We start from the raw sequence: 14,016 nt of genomic DNA, 5'->3' as shown, positions 1-14,016 counted from the left end.
ATAAATACTAAAATTGAAATTCTTAATGCATCATACCTGTTTGATTTGTTACTAAAATTATCCCATATGTCAACTGCCAACATTTTGGCCACTTTTCAAGATTAGGTACATTAATTAGAATTAATTAAAATACTGGCATAATTGGTACTAGACTATTCTTTCTCCTATATTTCATTCAAACATTTTCATCGAAAATAAAACACAGAACTCTTTTACTAGTCAATCTACCTTTGGCTATGTATTCTTATACAACTTAATGAATATATTTACATAACAGAATGCATCTAATAAAAAAAAAAGGGCAAAGGTGAATACAGGTTTGTAACATACTGAAAATGAATATGTATTTTTCAGTTTCACATGCTATAAAATGTAATAAAATGAAAGGAATATATGACAGTATTACTATCAAACAACAAAATATAGTTATGCCATATGCCATATCATGAAACTGTCCAAAGCACCCGTAATACAAGGGCATTTTGCAAAACAAACACATAAAGAAGGTCTCAACCTGATATGCTTTAACAGTTTTTCTTTTTTGCAGAGTAGACAGTCTACAAACTTATTTCCTTTCATTTATTTTTTCCACTTTATGGAAGTCAATATTTTCTCAGTTGACATCCACATCATCATCATTTAACATCCGCTGTTCATGCTGGCATAGGTTGGACGGTTTGACTGGGCTGAATAACCACGTACCATTAAGTAATCGAGCTTACATATTAATAGATTTCAGCTTCTATTTTCCCACATCTTGGAAAGAGAAGTGAATCCAGGCTAGTTCAATCCTCAGTCTAGATTTCTGAAAAACCTATGATTTCACCATAAGACCTTATTTCACAATAGGACACAATGTAATCAGCTTCCTCATCATTCTTATATCTTTTTTATCATACTAGTAGGAGGTGAATAAGACAGTATTCTATGCTCTTCCTGTTACTAATATCTACCTACAAATGCACGTCAACTAGTTTCTTGCACAAAGTACTAGTTAATCCAAAACCTTGAAGACACTTACCCAAGGGACCATGTAGTGGGATAAAACTGTGAACCCTATGGTTCCACAATGATGCCAGTACCCGCAGGTTATTAAATATATAGGGAAGGCTATGTTCATATTTTTATTTGGCAAATAGTTAAAAAAAAAATAAAACAATATCTGTGAAAATGAATTGAATTGTTAGCCATTTCAGATGCTTGATTGGTTAAAACTAATCAGCTACCAAACCAAAAGGTTAAAAGATTAACTACAATTTAGAATAAAACAAATATACAGTTAAGCTTTAGAAGTAAGATAAGTGAAGGAAATAAGTTTTAGAATCTCACCAGTGAAATAATCTATTCCATCAGTCTGAAACATTTGATACAGCATCCCAAATACTTGCCACATTTGAGGCGAGATCTGAGTACTAGTTAGACTACATATCAGAGATAAAACTTCTTCATAAAAATCTGAAATAGATACATTTTAATAAATAAAAAAGAAACGGTGATAATCATCATAAAGATTTCAGAAAGACATTAAAATATCTAAAATTTAAATAGTATTTACAACTAATTACTATCATATTAAGGATACTTAAGTTTCTCTGGAGCTTAAGAGCAAAGCAATATTAAAACTTCAACTCAAATCCCCTCTTCAGCAAAATACAAAATTTATTTAAACTGCTGCCCTTTACTATGACTTTCAATATACAAACTGAAGCAAACAAACTAAAATTGAAAACTTGTCAATCTGTTTTCAAGCAAAGTAATATTTTCCCCCGAGTTCAGTGGTGTTTTCAAGGAAGATTGCAAACAGCATTACTTGTGTGACAGTGACATTTGTTTACAACTAGCATACACTGTTAAAGCAACACATGCATACACACACACAAACACAAGCTTCTTTTCAGTTTCCATCTACAAAATTCACCCAAATACACTGGTTCATCTAGATCTATAGTATAAAACACATTTTTAAAGTACTGTGCAGTGGAAATGAATCCAAAACCGTGTGGTTACAAAACATACTACTTAACAATACAAGCGACACCTGTTCCTATAATTGAATGTAAACGTTCATAAATATTCTTCAATGTTAATTATAAGCATTTCAACAACTGTCACAATATGCTCCTGTTCTATATTACTGATTTTGTCAGAATCCTTGCAGTGTAAATGTGCTGAACATTTTGTGCAGTCAATTACATGCCACTGTCTTTTTAACATCATATGCAGCAACAATCGATTTATTGCTTTGAGATATTATCATAAATAATCACATGATTGTCAAATGATGAAATATATCCCAACTCACAAAATTCAAAACCTAGACATTTATGTTTTATCCAACTCTCTACTATTTAATTTTATTCAAGGTTATTTTAATTTGTTTTAAGGTTACATTGTTTCAAGATTTTTATAATTTGCTTCAAGCTATTTAAAAAAATTTTTTAATTTGCTTTTGACTATAATTTATACCCAAAAAGGTATAAAAAGGCTCCTTATTGATTTCTGTATGAATTTCAATTTATATTACGTAAGAACAAATTTAAATGCTGAATAATACCATTTATAAAGAATTCATTTACGAAAATTTTCAGTTTAACCTTAAAGATACACGTAAAAAGGAAACACAGTGCTCTTTGAAGAGACGGAGCCATCCATTAATTGGTTGAGAAAATGAAGAGATTTCCAAGGAAAACAATGTTTGAAAGATATTAGCAAAAGCAGAGAATATCAAACTTACCAATGATGTTTTGCTGAAGAATCAAGGCCACAACATTGAGTACAATGCCTTCTAGTTGCGACATCATCTGGAAGGAAGATAAATAAAAGAACCAACAAAAAATCCGACCAAATATACTACAGAGCAAATATTTGAAGTTCAGGATACTTTACAGTGAAATGTTAAGTGAGTTCGTTTATTGTAAAAATAGATTGGCTAAATGAGAGCTTAACCCTTTAGTGTTCAGATTAATTTGTCAAATGTAATGTTTATCTGTTTACATTAATTTTGATTTATTCAGGTTCAAGTGGGGTATCCACAATATTTGCTTGTAATTTTGTTAATCTTTTACATACAAATTTGAAATTTTGTAAATGGGTGCTTATATGTCAGTGGTGTATAGTTATGTAATTTTAGCAGATATTTCTGATTAAATTTGACTTTTATGGGCAGGTAACAGGTGTAAAAACAATAACATTATGAATAAACACTAAAATTCATATTCCTAATACATCATATCTGTTTCATTTGTTACTAAAATTATCCCAGACGTCAACCGCCAACAATTTTACATTTTTCAAGATGAGGTACATTAATTTGAATTAATTAAAATACAGGTGTAATCGGTACAAGATTTTATTCTTTCTCTATATTTCATTCAAACATTTTCATTGAAAATAAAGTTCAAAACTCTTTTACTAGTAAATATACCATTGGCTGTGTACTCCTTAAACAATTTAATGAATTCATTTACGTAACAGAATGCATCTAATAAAAAAAGCTCATTAACAGGTGAAACAAAGGTGAATACAGGTGTGTAACATACTGAAAATTAATATGTATTTCTCACTTTCACATATTATAATAAAATCAAAATGAATATATGATAAAATAATATAGTTATGACATATTTCTGTCATGAAACTGCCCAAAGCACCCTTTTACACAAGGGTGCTTTGCAAAAGGAACACAAGTTGGCTGCCATAGTGGATCGTTTCTTCCGTGAATAGAAATTATACATTGTGCAAATTTCCTCCGCAACATTTTCAAAAAAACTTTCTGGTAAAAATAAAAACAGATAGTCTAATGGTTCAGCATCAGGAAATAAATTGTATTGTGGACCAGTGTTTTCTGTAAAATCAGAAATAGTGTTTGGTGTTGTGATATTTGACCATGTTGCCATGTTTATGATATCATTTTCATCACTTTTGTTCTCAAAATCTTCCTCGTCCAACGAATATTCACTAATATCGATATCAGATTCATCTGAAGACAAAATATTCGTTTTCATTTATATTTTCTATATCGTTAAGCCTAAAACCTTCAAAGTTGGAATCACTACTTGCTGATATCATTTCATTAAAAACTAAGGTACAGACTTCTCTTCAAACGTTGCAAAAACCATGTGGTCTAAACAACTTTACAGTATTTACATTATTTACATTATCTACATTTGACGGATATTCGTCCTCATCTTGTTTGTTGTCAACACAACGTTTCGGCTGATATACCCTCCAGCCTTCGTCAGGTGTCTTGGGGAAATTTCGAACCTGGGTTCTCATTCCTATCGATGTTACTATTATTATTATTATTATCATTATTATTATTATTATTATTAATCAGGTCGCTGCCGTGAATCGAACTCGGAACCTTGGGGTTAGTAGCCCGCGCTCTTAACTACTACGCCATATGCCCGTGGGCAATTATGGGGTGAATTTTAAAGCTTATAAATCTATTATTTTTCTATCCTTCCTCAATACCGGTTCCCATATGCTATTCATATCTGCACTCGGTCTGCTTAGGAGGTTGTTGTGTCCTAGCATATGTGCTGCTTCTTTTAGTTTTCGTATTTTCCAGTGTTGTTCCCTGTCTATTATTTTAACTTCATCCCACAGGGGGAGGTGGTTTCCATTTTTCCATACATGATCAGCTATACCCGATTTATCGATATCTCGTGTCACAGCTTTGCGATGTTCTTCTACCCTTATTTTGAGGGGGCGACATGTTTCGCCTTTGTATAACCTACCACAGCTGCATGGGATGGAGTACACGCAGTTTTTGGTCATATTCTCTTCTGTTGGTGGTTTTACCCGAAGGAGATATTTGCGAAGTGTTGTATTGCTCTTGAATACTGCCCTGATGTCATATGGGCCGCATATCTTTTGTATCTTTTCGGAGAGGCCTTTCACATAGGGTAGACAGACTGTAGACAGTTTATTGGTTTCATCCTCTCTTTTCTTCATAATTGGAGTAGATAGTATGTTCTTGGGGTAGTTGTTTCTTAATAGATTGTTACTGAGCTTGATCATTTCCTCGTGGTGGGTATCACGATCGCTACTTATATTCTTTGCTCGGTGTTTTAGGCACTGAGCAATTCCTCTCTTTACACTGTATGGATGGTGGATATAATCAGTCCATTAGCAGGAAAGTCAACATCATACGTGAAGAATTCCATCCACTTCACAGAATTGATCAAGGATACCCCCATTGAATCCAACCAGATGGTGAGTCTAGATGTGATAAGTCTATTCACCAAAGTCCCAACTGGTGAAGCACTATCGGTGATTCAAGAAAAACTAGTGACAGACACCCATCTAAAAGAACGCACTAGTATACCAATAACAAACTTGATGAAAATGTTGACTTTCTGTGTAGAAACTACCTACTTCAGTATGGACAGCTATGGGTTCGCCATTATCACCGATAATAGCCAATATATACATGGAATACTTCGAGAATTTGGCTTTAGGATCAACACCACTAAAACCAACCCTATGGCTGCGATACGTTGATGACACCTTTATTCTCTGGCCCCACCAGCAAGATGTCCAAATGCTGCTAGATCATGTGAACTCAATAAATCCATCCATACAGTTCACCATGGAAAAGGAACAGAACAATCAGCTGGCATTCCTGGACGTATTAATAACACGCACCGAGTATGGATTCAGGACATCCGTATATCGCAAGCCAACCTTCACTGGACGATACCTTAACTTCAATTCCCACCATCCATACATTGTAAAGAGAGGAATTGCTCAGTGCCTAAAACACCGAGCAAAGAATATAAGTAGCGATCGTGATACCCACCACGAGGAAATGATCAAGCTCAGTAACAATCTATTAAGAAACAACTGCCCCAAGAACATACTATCTACTCCAATTATGAAGAAAAGAGAGGATGAAACCAATAAACTGTCTACAGTCTGTCTACCCTATGTGAAAGGCCTCTCCGAAAAGATACAAAAGATATGCGGCCCATATGACATCAGGGCAGTATTCAAGAGCAATACAACACTTCGCAAATATCTCCTTCGGGTAAAACCACCAACAGAAGAGAATATGACCAAAAACTGCGTGTACTCCATCCAATGCAGCTGTGGTAGGTTATACAAAGGCGAAACATGTCGCCCCCTCAAAATAAGGGTAGAAGAACATCGCAAAGCTGTGACACGAGGAGATATCGATAAATCGGGTATAGCTGATCATGTATGGAAAAATGGAAACCACCTCCCCCTGTGGGATGAAGTTAAAATAATAGACAGGGAACAACACTGGAAAATACGAAAACTAAAAGAAGCAGCACATATGCTAGGACACAACAACCTCCTAAGCAGACCGAGTGCAGATATGAATAGCATATGGGAACCGGTATTGAGGAAGGATAGAAAAATAATAGATTTATAAGCCTTAAAATTCACCCCATAATTGCCCACGGGCATATGGCGTAGTGGTTAAGAGTGCGGGCTACTAACCCCAAGGTTCCGAGTTCGATTCACGGCAGCGACCTGATTAATAATAATAATAATAATAATATAATAATAATAATAATAGTAACATCGATAGGAATGAGAACCCAGGTTCGAAATTTCCCCAAGACACCTGACGAAGGCTGGAGGGTATATCAGCCGAAACGTTGTGTTAACAACAAACAAGATGAGGACGAATATCCATCAAATGTAGATAATGTAAATAATGTAAATAATTCCTCATCTCTTAAATGTAGAACTGTATTTTACAGTATTTATACTTGAATAAAGGCAGGAAAGGCTTCATCTCGCATTATCTCAAAGCTACAAGAATTCAATAACATGATCTGTTTATTTTTTTAACGATTTCGTAGAGCAGTTGGATACAGCCAGATTTGGCCAGTTTGAACAAATAAAGGGGAATTTATTTTGTGGCCGATACGATCACTAAAGGGTTAAAATTGAACAGCTAAGTTTTACAGTGTATAATAATTTGGACCATGTAATACTTCAGCCTTAAAAAACAAACTATTTCTAGACAAATTAGACATTAAATACCTACCTCCTTTTTCCCTTCCATCACATCTAGAATAGTAGCCATTGTATTAAGTACACCTAAAGCAGTAATGACTTTGTCTTCAGATGATTCAATATCAGCATTCAGGAGCTGGTGGAAGGTTTGAGCCTTTAAGAAAAATTAAAATAAAATAAAATTAATCATGATGAAAAATGTGAAGAAATCAGCATTTTAGAATTTTAAAAATTTCTTCATAAGAATTGTTTTTTGGATATATTCTAATATTTATTTTTTTTTTTTTTTTTGGAATTGCATCATGAATATAAAAATATATACTCAAAAACAATTTAAATAATGCTTATTTATTCACATTGTTTTGAATTAATCATGCATTTATTTTGTAGTTTGAAGATTTTGATGAGGTAACTTTTTAGAATGATTTTGTAGGGTTGGTGTGAGAGACTAGGTCAGGCAGATTTGAACAAAGGTTGTAGAATATTTTGGCTGGATAAGGTTGGTTTAAATATTAAGTGGTTAAATATATTTTGAGGGAATTTCCCCATGTCATTTTGAATTACTAAAATGAATGATTTTTCTTTCCATTAATCTAAAGTCTGGTCAAACTATGTTTGTCCAGAGCTTGTTGCTATAATTACCAAAGAACATGATTTGATCCCACCTGCATCCATTCAATTTTTTTATCGTTTGAATTTGAGTTGTCTCTTACCTTTCTCTAGTAAGAATTGTTATTAACACTTTACAATTTTATGTGTGCACGCATGTAGACCACTATGTGGATACCCACCTAATTCAAGTGCTATGGAGCATAGGATCAGATCAACAGTTCTTTTTAGATAGTTTATTAATAATAACGAAGTTAAGTATGAAAATTAGATTATGTAAAATGCAATTTTGACTTGAAAAATGTTAGGTCTCAAGATTGGGTTGCAATATCTATTCCAATCAATGCAAGCTAGGATAAAATGCATGCGAACATGGAGAATAACATCTACCATTCTTATATGTCTATTTGTTTAAAAATGAAACAATAATCAATTTTGAGTAGAAGTTGTCATTCTACTGTAGTTTAGTCTTCTTGTGTAGTAGTGTCATTTATTTTGTTTGGATTACTTTTTTTTAAATGTTTTGAATTTAATGTCATAATTGACAGTTTATTTTTGATTTCTTTCTATAAGTATACTTTTAAAAAACAATGTGTATCTCTTGGCCAGGGAATTATTTGGTAAAGAAATATGTAAAATAGTGTTTTCTATATTTTTAATTATTCCTTAATATCCTACAAAAATAAGTACTTAATTCACAAATAATTTTGAAACTGGACCTACCAAATGTGTCATCATTTCTACAGCAATAGGTAATACATCCTCAACATAATTACAAACTAAGCGTTGCAACACACTTGTCAGTTCATCATTCTCTGTTTCACGAATGATTCTTAGTACCTCTGTAACAATAAAAATATGCAACTGATGTTAAAAAAAAATTACTATTAAAAGGAAAATAATCTTAAAATCCTAACATCATCTGTATTTTCATTTGTTTCAAGTCAGTGAACATGCAAATTTTTCAAGGTTTCATGAAAATGTGCTTAACCCTTTCGTTACCATATTTCTAACCAAATTACACCCCTTATGTGTTTCAATTAATTTCTAACATAATCATAAATTTAGGCTGGTTTCATTAAACAACTCTAACTTTTTTATTTATCAACATATTAATGTGATTTTTGGAAGATAAATTAACGAAAGGTTCTCAACCAATTCTATACCAAAATTTTTGTCACAAAGTAACTTTAATTACAGGTAAATACAGGTAAATTCAACAAAATATAAAATTATTTAAATTTTTGTTTAAACATCGCTATAGAAAATGGGTTATTAACTAATATTCAATTGGGTATACAACAAAATATTATTATAGAAGAGTTGTGCACATTACTGGATTTATTACTGTTTCTTTTGCCAGTATAAAATTAAAATCCAGAGCAGTACCCAGTATTTGATTCACAAATCTTTTCCAAACTTTGATCCCCCATTATGTGCGCTTTCCTGGCATATACTGTTGAAAATGCACTCGGCCTTTATAGCCCACCATATCCTTAACTATAAACTGTTTTATATGTGCTTTGAACACGGTCAATGAGGGGTCTTATTTTAAATAAGGGATCAAAGTCTGGTTTTCCACGTACTGGTGTACTGCTCGTGTCTCTCACATGTAGATATTGAGTCAATTTTAAAAACCGTATCCTCGTCATTATACTTGAGACATAATCGTCGCCAAAGGGTTCATCACTACTCCAGTAATTTGTTATTCTAGGTAACTTTCTAATGCCCATAATAATATTTATGGCAAAATATGCTTTAATTTCATTCAAGTTTATGGGAAACCTCAAACTATCCTTTTTTACGCTTTGTTTACATTTAGCGTAACGGTTTGTTTCCGCCGTAATCAATTCAAATAGGCACATCGGAAAAAGCAAAAAGAAATAGTCTAAAGCTTTACTCTCCTGGGTAAGACTGTGACTTGGTCCAGTTTCTTCAGAAAAATCACTGAAAGAAGGAGTTTTTAAATTTTCACTCCATTCAGGTACTAATTCATTCTCTTTATCGCTATCATCGGAGCTCTCGGATTCACTGCTTTCATTTTCGGAAAATGAAACCTCAGATTCATTATCAAATACCACGTGCTTTTTTTTTTTTCGGTTACAGAGTTAGATTTATCAAGGTCTTCAACGGAAAATCCTTCGAATTCTGACTCGCTGCTTGACAGAATAAAATTCGTATCCATTTTTTTGTCAGGATTACAAATTTTGAAAACACAGCAGGAACAAATTTGGAAAAAAATCTCCCAAAATTCACAAAATTAAAAAAACACGTTGATCATCGTACAAAACTATAGCTGAACTGTTTACACAAATAATCACTGTTTTCACGAATGTACTAACGAGATTTGCTCAGATATTCTCATTTAAATATGAATAGGTGATTACGGGCGGTTTTGGGCGGCTTGGTCACATGAACCAAAAATTTTTTCGGCCGGCTTTGGTAACGAAAGGGTTAAATTTGTGACTAATTCCCTTTACGACTCATGGGCCTTAATAACAGAGATTAATGGGTTAAAGGTTTTAACTATTAGTTTACAAAGTCAACAACATAGACTAATAGATTCAACTACAAAAACAAAATTTGAATGACAATAGATTATTTCACTCTGGATAAGGTTGGTTTAAATGTTAAGGGGTTAAATATATTTTGAGGGAATTTCCCTTGACATTTTGAATTACTAAAATGAATGGTCTCTGACATTAGAAACCAAGAAACACTAATATCGGTTGCTTTACAACTGCAAGAGATCATTCAGACTACTAATTAAGTATTCTCAAAAGCTTTAGCCTAAGAAGATTTCATGTTCTTGTGGTCGGTGAATGAACAGAAACAATGTAGTCAAGAAGACTCTTTAGTTGAGCTGAGAACAAGTTAACTTCTTTAGTGTTAGTGCTAAACTAAAGTACTCCCAGTACATTAAAGGGTTGGCATTATGTAGGATGTGCCAAAAATGAAATATACAAGACATAGCACCTTAAACCATGGGGGGGAGGGGAAGTTCTAAATAAGTCAACCCACGTTATCGCTGAAAGCAGGTCTAAAATCATTATGATTATACTCACCTAAAATAACTGGCTTGATATGAGGACGTACAAATTGCTTGGCTTAGTAAAAAAAAAAAGAAAAAGGAAAGAAATGATGAGCATTAGTAGCAATAATAAATAACAACATTCTGTTTCAAATTTATTTTTATGTTAGAATATTTTGAGTTATTGTCAAAAATACTTGATAGTTTTAAGAAAAATAAAAGGAACATGCAATACCTGATACAGGAAAACAAAAACAATCTCCAAGAGGCTGAAACTACTCTTGAAATGAGCCTTGCATTCTGTTACCCCAACTAATTAGGATGGTTGTACAGACACATCCAAGTTGTGAGTGAACAATATATATATATATATATATATATATATATATATATATATATATATATATATATATATATATATATACTGGACTGACCTGGAGGAAGGGGGTGTGCCCATAACCTTCATAAGCCCACAAAGACTGGTGAGAGCGATAGCTCCTCTTGATCAGTTGCAAACTAATGACTGCAAATAAAACCTGTGCAAGGAGGGAATTCTAGAGAACTGACGTTCTGAGCACAGTAATCAGTGTAGGGACATAGAAAAATAATAGGAGATACAAGTAAATTAGGAATTCCTGGGTGAAGATATGAAACCAACCAGTTCCAAGGATGGAAAACCACTGTAGTAGCAGTGGAAAAAGCAGAAGAGAAAACATTTCCATAGACAAGTTAAACTGCATAGGTGAAGAATTCCATACCAAGCAGGCAGATGTCATTTCTCTGGATAATGTCTAAGATGCTCTGTGTGTAGTAGCAACACCATCTTAAATATAGGACCAATACTCTATTGCGAGTCTCACCTGATATTTGTTGAGGGTTAGAAGTTGATAGATGCCGAAGTATTTTCTGCCCTAAAGAGAAACCAGTTTCCATCATGCTCTATTTGATATAATGACTATCAGCATTTGCCCAAGAACATCCTCAGCAATGGAGTAAACTAGCAACTATAGCAAACTTGAGAGTCTTATTGCATGCTATTCACAGGAAGAATGGTTGAGAAAGTAGGGCTTTCTGTTGTTGTTGTTTTGTTTTTTACGTAGGTAGATATTGCCTCTCTGTGCTGGTGAAGCAAGACTAGCACCTCACTGGAGGAGGTTTACAAAAGCTTGTTCATGGAGTCACAGTAGATTTGCTATTAGGCACCTACAATAAATGTGCATGAAGCTTTGATATGGAAGATTAGAATGTGATAATGAGCAGTACTATCTGCAAAGAGTTGTTGGATGAGAAGACAAATAGATTTTTAATGTGTAGTTTAATGGACAGTGGAGGGTGGAGAATAATACAGAATCTCCAGGCACAATATGGTCAAAGTGATCTCTATCAACAAACACTGCAATGATGTGATCTAAAAGAAAATTTGCTAATCCAAGAGATGGGAAATAGCTGGAGCCAAGAGGTGGGGGGGTTGCCAAGAGGTGAGGAGTTTTTCCAAGAGATAGGTTGTTTAGCCTCAGATGAGCCCTGATCAAACAGACTTAAAGCACCAGTCATGACCATCCCATCTTTCATTCATGCAGTATATCTAGAACTGCATTATCCAACATATCTTGCTATTCTAATTAAGATGGCAGGTTGTCGTTCGAGGAAATACAGGATACTATTATTAGCCAGTCAAGTGACCATATAGAAACTCATTCATTGGGAGATGTAATAGAGAAATAAAGTCACCTTTGTCATGTTGGGTAACCAGCATCTGAAGTGCTATTGCAGCTTCAACCTTGACAGGTAACTCATTATCATTACACAAACATTCTTTGCTCAATTCAAGTGCTTGCATCAAGTTGTTATCTTGCTTATAACGAAGTTCACTAAAATAGTGGAGCATCCAACAAGCCTACAAATAGAAATATTATGGAATTAACACATTATACTAAATAACACTATTTCAAGTGTAAGATATTTTATACATAAAATTTCTTATAAACATAGAATTACTGCAGCAAATTAAATAGAGAAAAATACTCACTCTAGCTCTAAGATAACCATGTTGACTGCGAAATTCAGGAAAAACATGAGTAGTAAGCATCATTTCGGCTTGATCTTTGTAAATTTTTCTCTGTAATTAAAACATATTTGTGGCTTTAATATTAGACAACCGCAGAGTATAATATGGATACAAAGTCTGTTTTAACCACCCGGCTTCAAGTTCCACTCCAAGTGCGTTCTACTTTAACCTTGGCCTCAGTGAAGTTGATAGGCAGAAACCCCATACAGAAACATATACTTGAGTGCATGTGTGTGTGTGCACGCACGCTTGCATCTGTAAACAATATTCTGTAGTTTCAACTTTTGAAGGCCAATAGAATAAAAATATTTTACTTAAAAATCAAATAAGGGCTAGCAACAGGAAGGACATTCCTGTTGCTAATAACTACCCCAATAGATGACATCTAAACCATACCAGCATTGAAATAAGCAAATATGATGATGCTGATAATGGCAAAGGCAAATATGACACGAACAATTTGAAAACAATGATTTCTAACACTGAGTCAAGGCTACAAGTTTCGAAAGCAGAAGTATAATAAACTGAATTAACCCAATTAGTGACAGGTACTCAGTTTATCAACCGTGTAGGGATGAAAAGTATTATTTCTCAAGAAAAATAACAAACCTTAAGAAGAATGTCAGCTACAGCTCCAATCATATGAAGAGCACCATCCTTCTGTCTTGGATCCACATTAGGCTGTGTCAATACGGACATACAAAATCCCATGGCCTTCTGAAGAACTTCTTTTCGTTTACCAACTGCAGAGTGGAACAAAGTTTGGGCAGCAACAACTGGTGACAGAAAATCTTCAAACATATCTACAATAAAGAACATAACATAGCATCATACACTCCATCATCTCTCCTTATTTAATAATATGAATATACGAGTTTTGTAAATCTTGCTAATTATGCATATCATAATATGTATGAGGGAGGGAACAGTGGATGTAGACTATTCCATATTTTCTAAGATATATACAAAGAATGTTACCGAATTTCATGCGAATATATTCATGGGGATCTGCAGTCCATAGTTCATCATCTTCATTACTATGACACATCAAAGGAAACACAACATCTTGAATTATCACCTGCAAATATATGTAATCGTCTAATGAATTACTCAATAAAGAAAGCATTTTATTCAAATTTTCTTTTCTTTTCACCAATTTACGTGACGCTATCCATCATAAAATGCCAAAACACCTAAGACTGCAGAATTTATTTATATTTAAATGTAAATTGCAATGTGCATGTAATAACACAATTTCACTTAAACACTAAGCAGTATAACATTTCCATCTTCCTTAAATTTTGGTGCAATTATT

At 33.6% G+C, this 14,016-nt stretch overlaps 1 protein-coding gene across 1 annotated transcript in view; it reads right to left on the bottom strand.

Annotated features, from left to right (window-relative positions):
- The window catches only part of LOC106876228 (importin-7), a 60,419-nt gene that overhangs the window by 16,901 nt on the left and 29,502 nt on the right, over nt 1-14,016 (bottom strand). The window contains exons 11-19 of the mRNA XM_052968306.2: nt 13,680-13,779; nt 13,311-13,504; nt 12,663-12,752; nt 12,365-12,530; nt 10,668-10,709; nt 8,326-8,444; nt 7,025-7,147; nt 2,735-2,801; nt 1,330-1,455 (exon numbers count right to left, since the gene is read on the bottom strand). Coding sequence (XP_052824266.1) covers nt 1,330-1,455; nt 2,735-2,801; nt 7,025-7,147; nt 8,326-8,444; nt 10,668-10,709; nt 12,365-12,530; nt 12,663-12,752; nt 13,311-13,504; nt 13,680-13,779 — 1,027 coding nt within the window. The remainder of the gene's footprint in view (nt 1-1,329; nt 1,456-2,734; nt 2,802-7,024; nt 7,148-8,325; nt 8,445-10,667; nt 10,710-12,364; nt 12,531-12,662; nt 12,753-13,310; nt 13,505-13,679; nt 13,780-14,016) is intronic.

Source organism: Octopus bimaculoides, chromosome 5 (genome assembly GCF_046866305.1).
Source record: "Octopus bimaculoides isolate indiv1 chromosome 5, ASM4686630v1, whole genome shotgun sequence".
NCBI lineage: Eukaryota > Metazoa > Mollusca > Cephalopoda > Octopoda > Octopodidae > Octopus > Octopus bimaculoides.
This window is presented reverse-complemented; position numbering and strand designations above follow the sequence as displayed.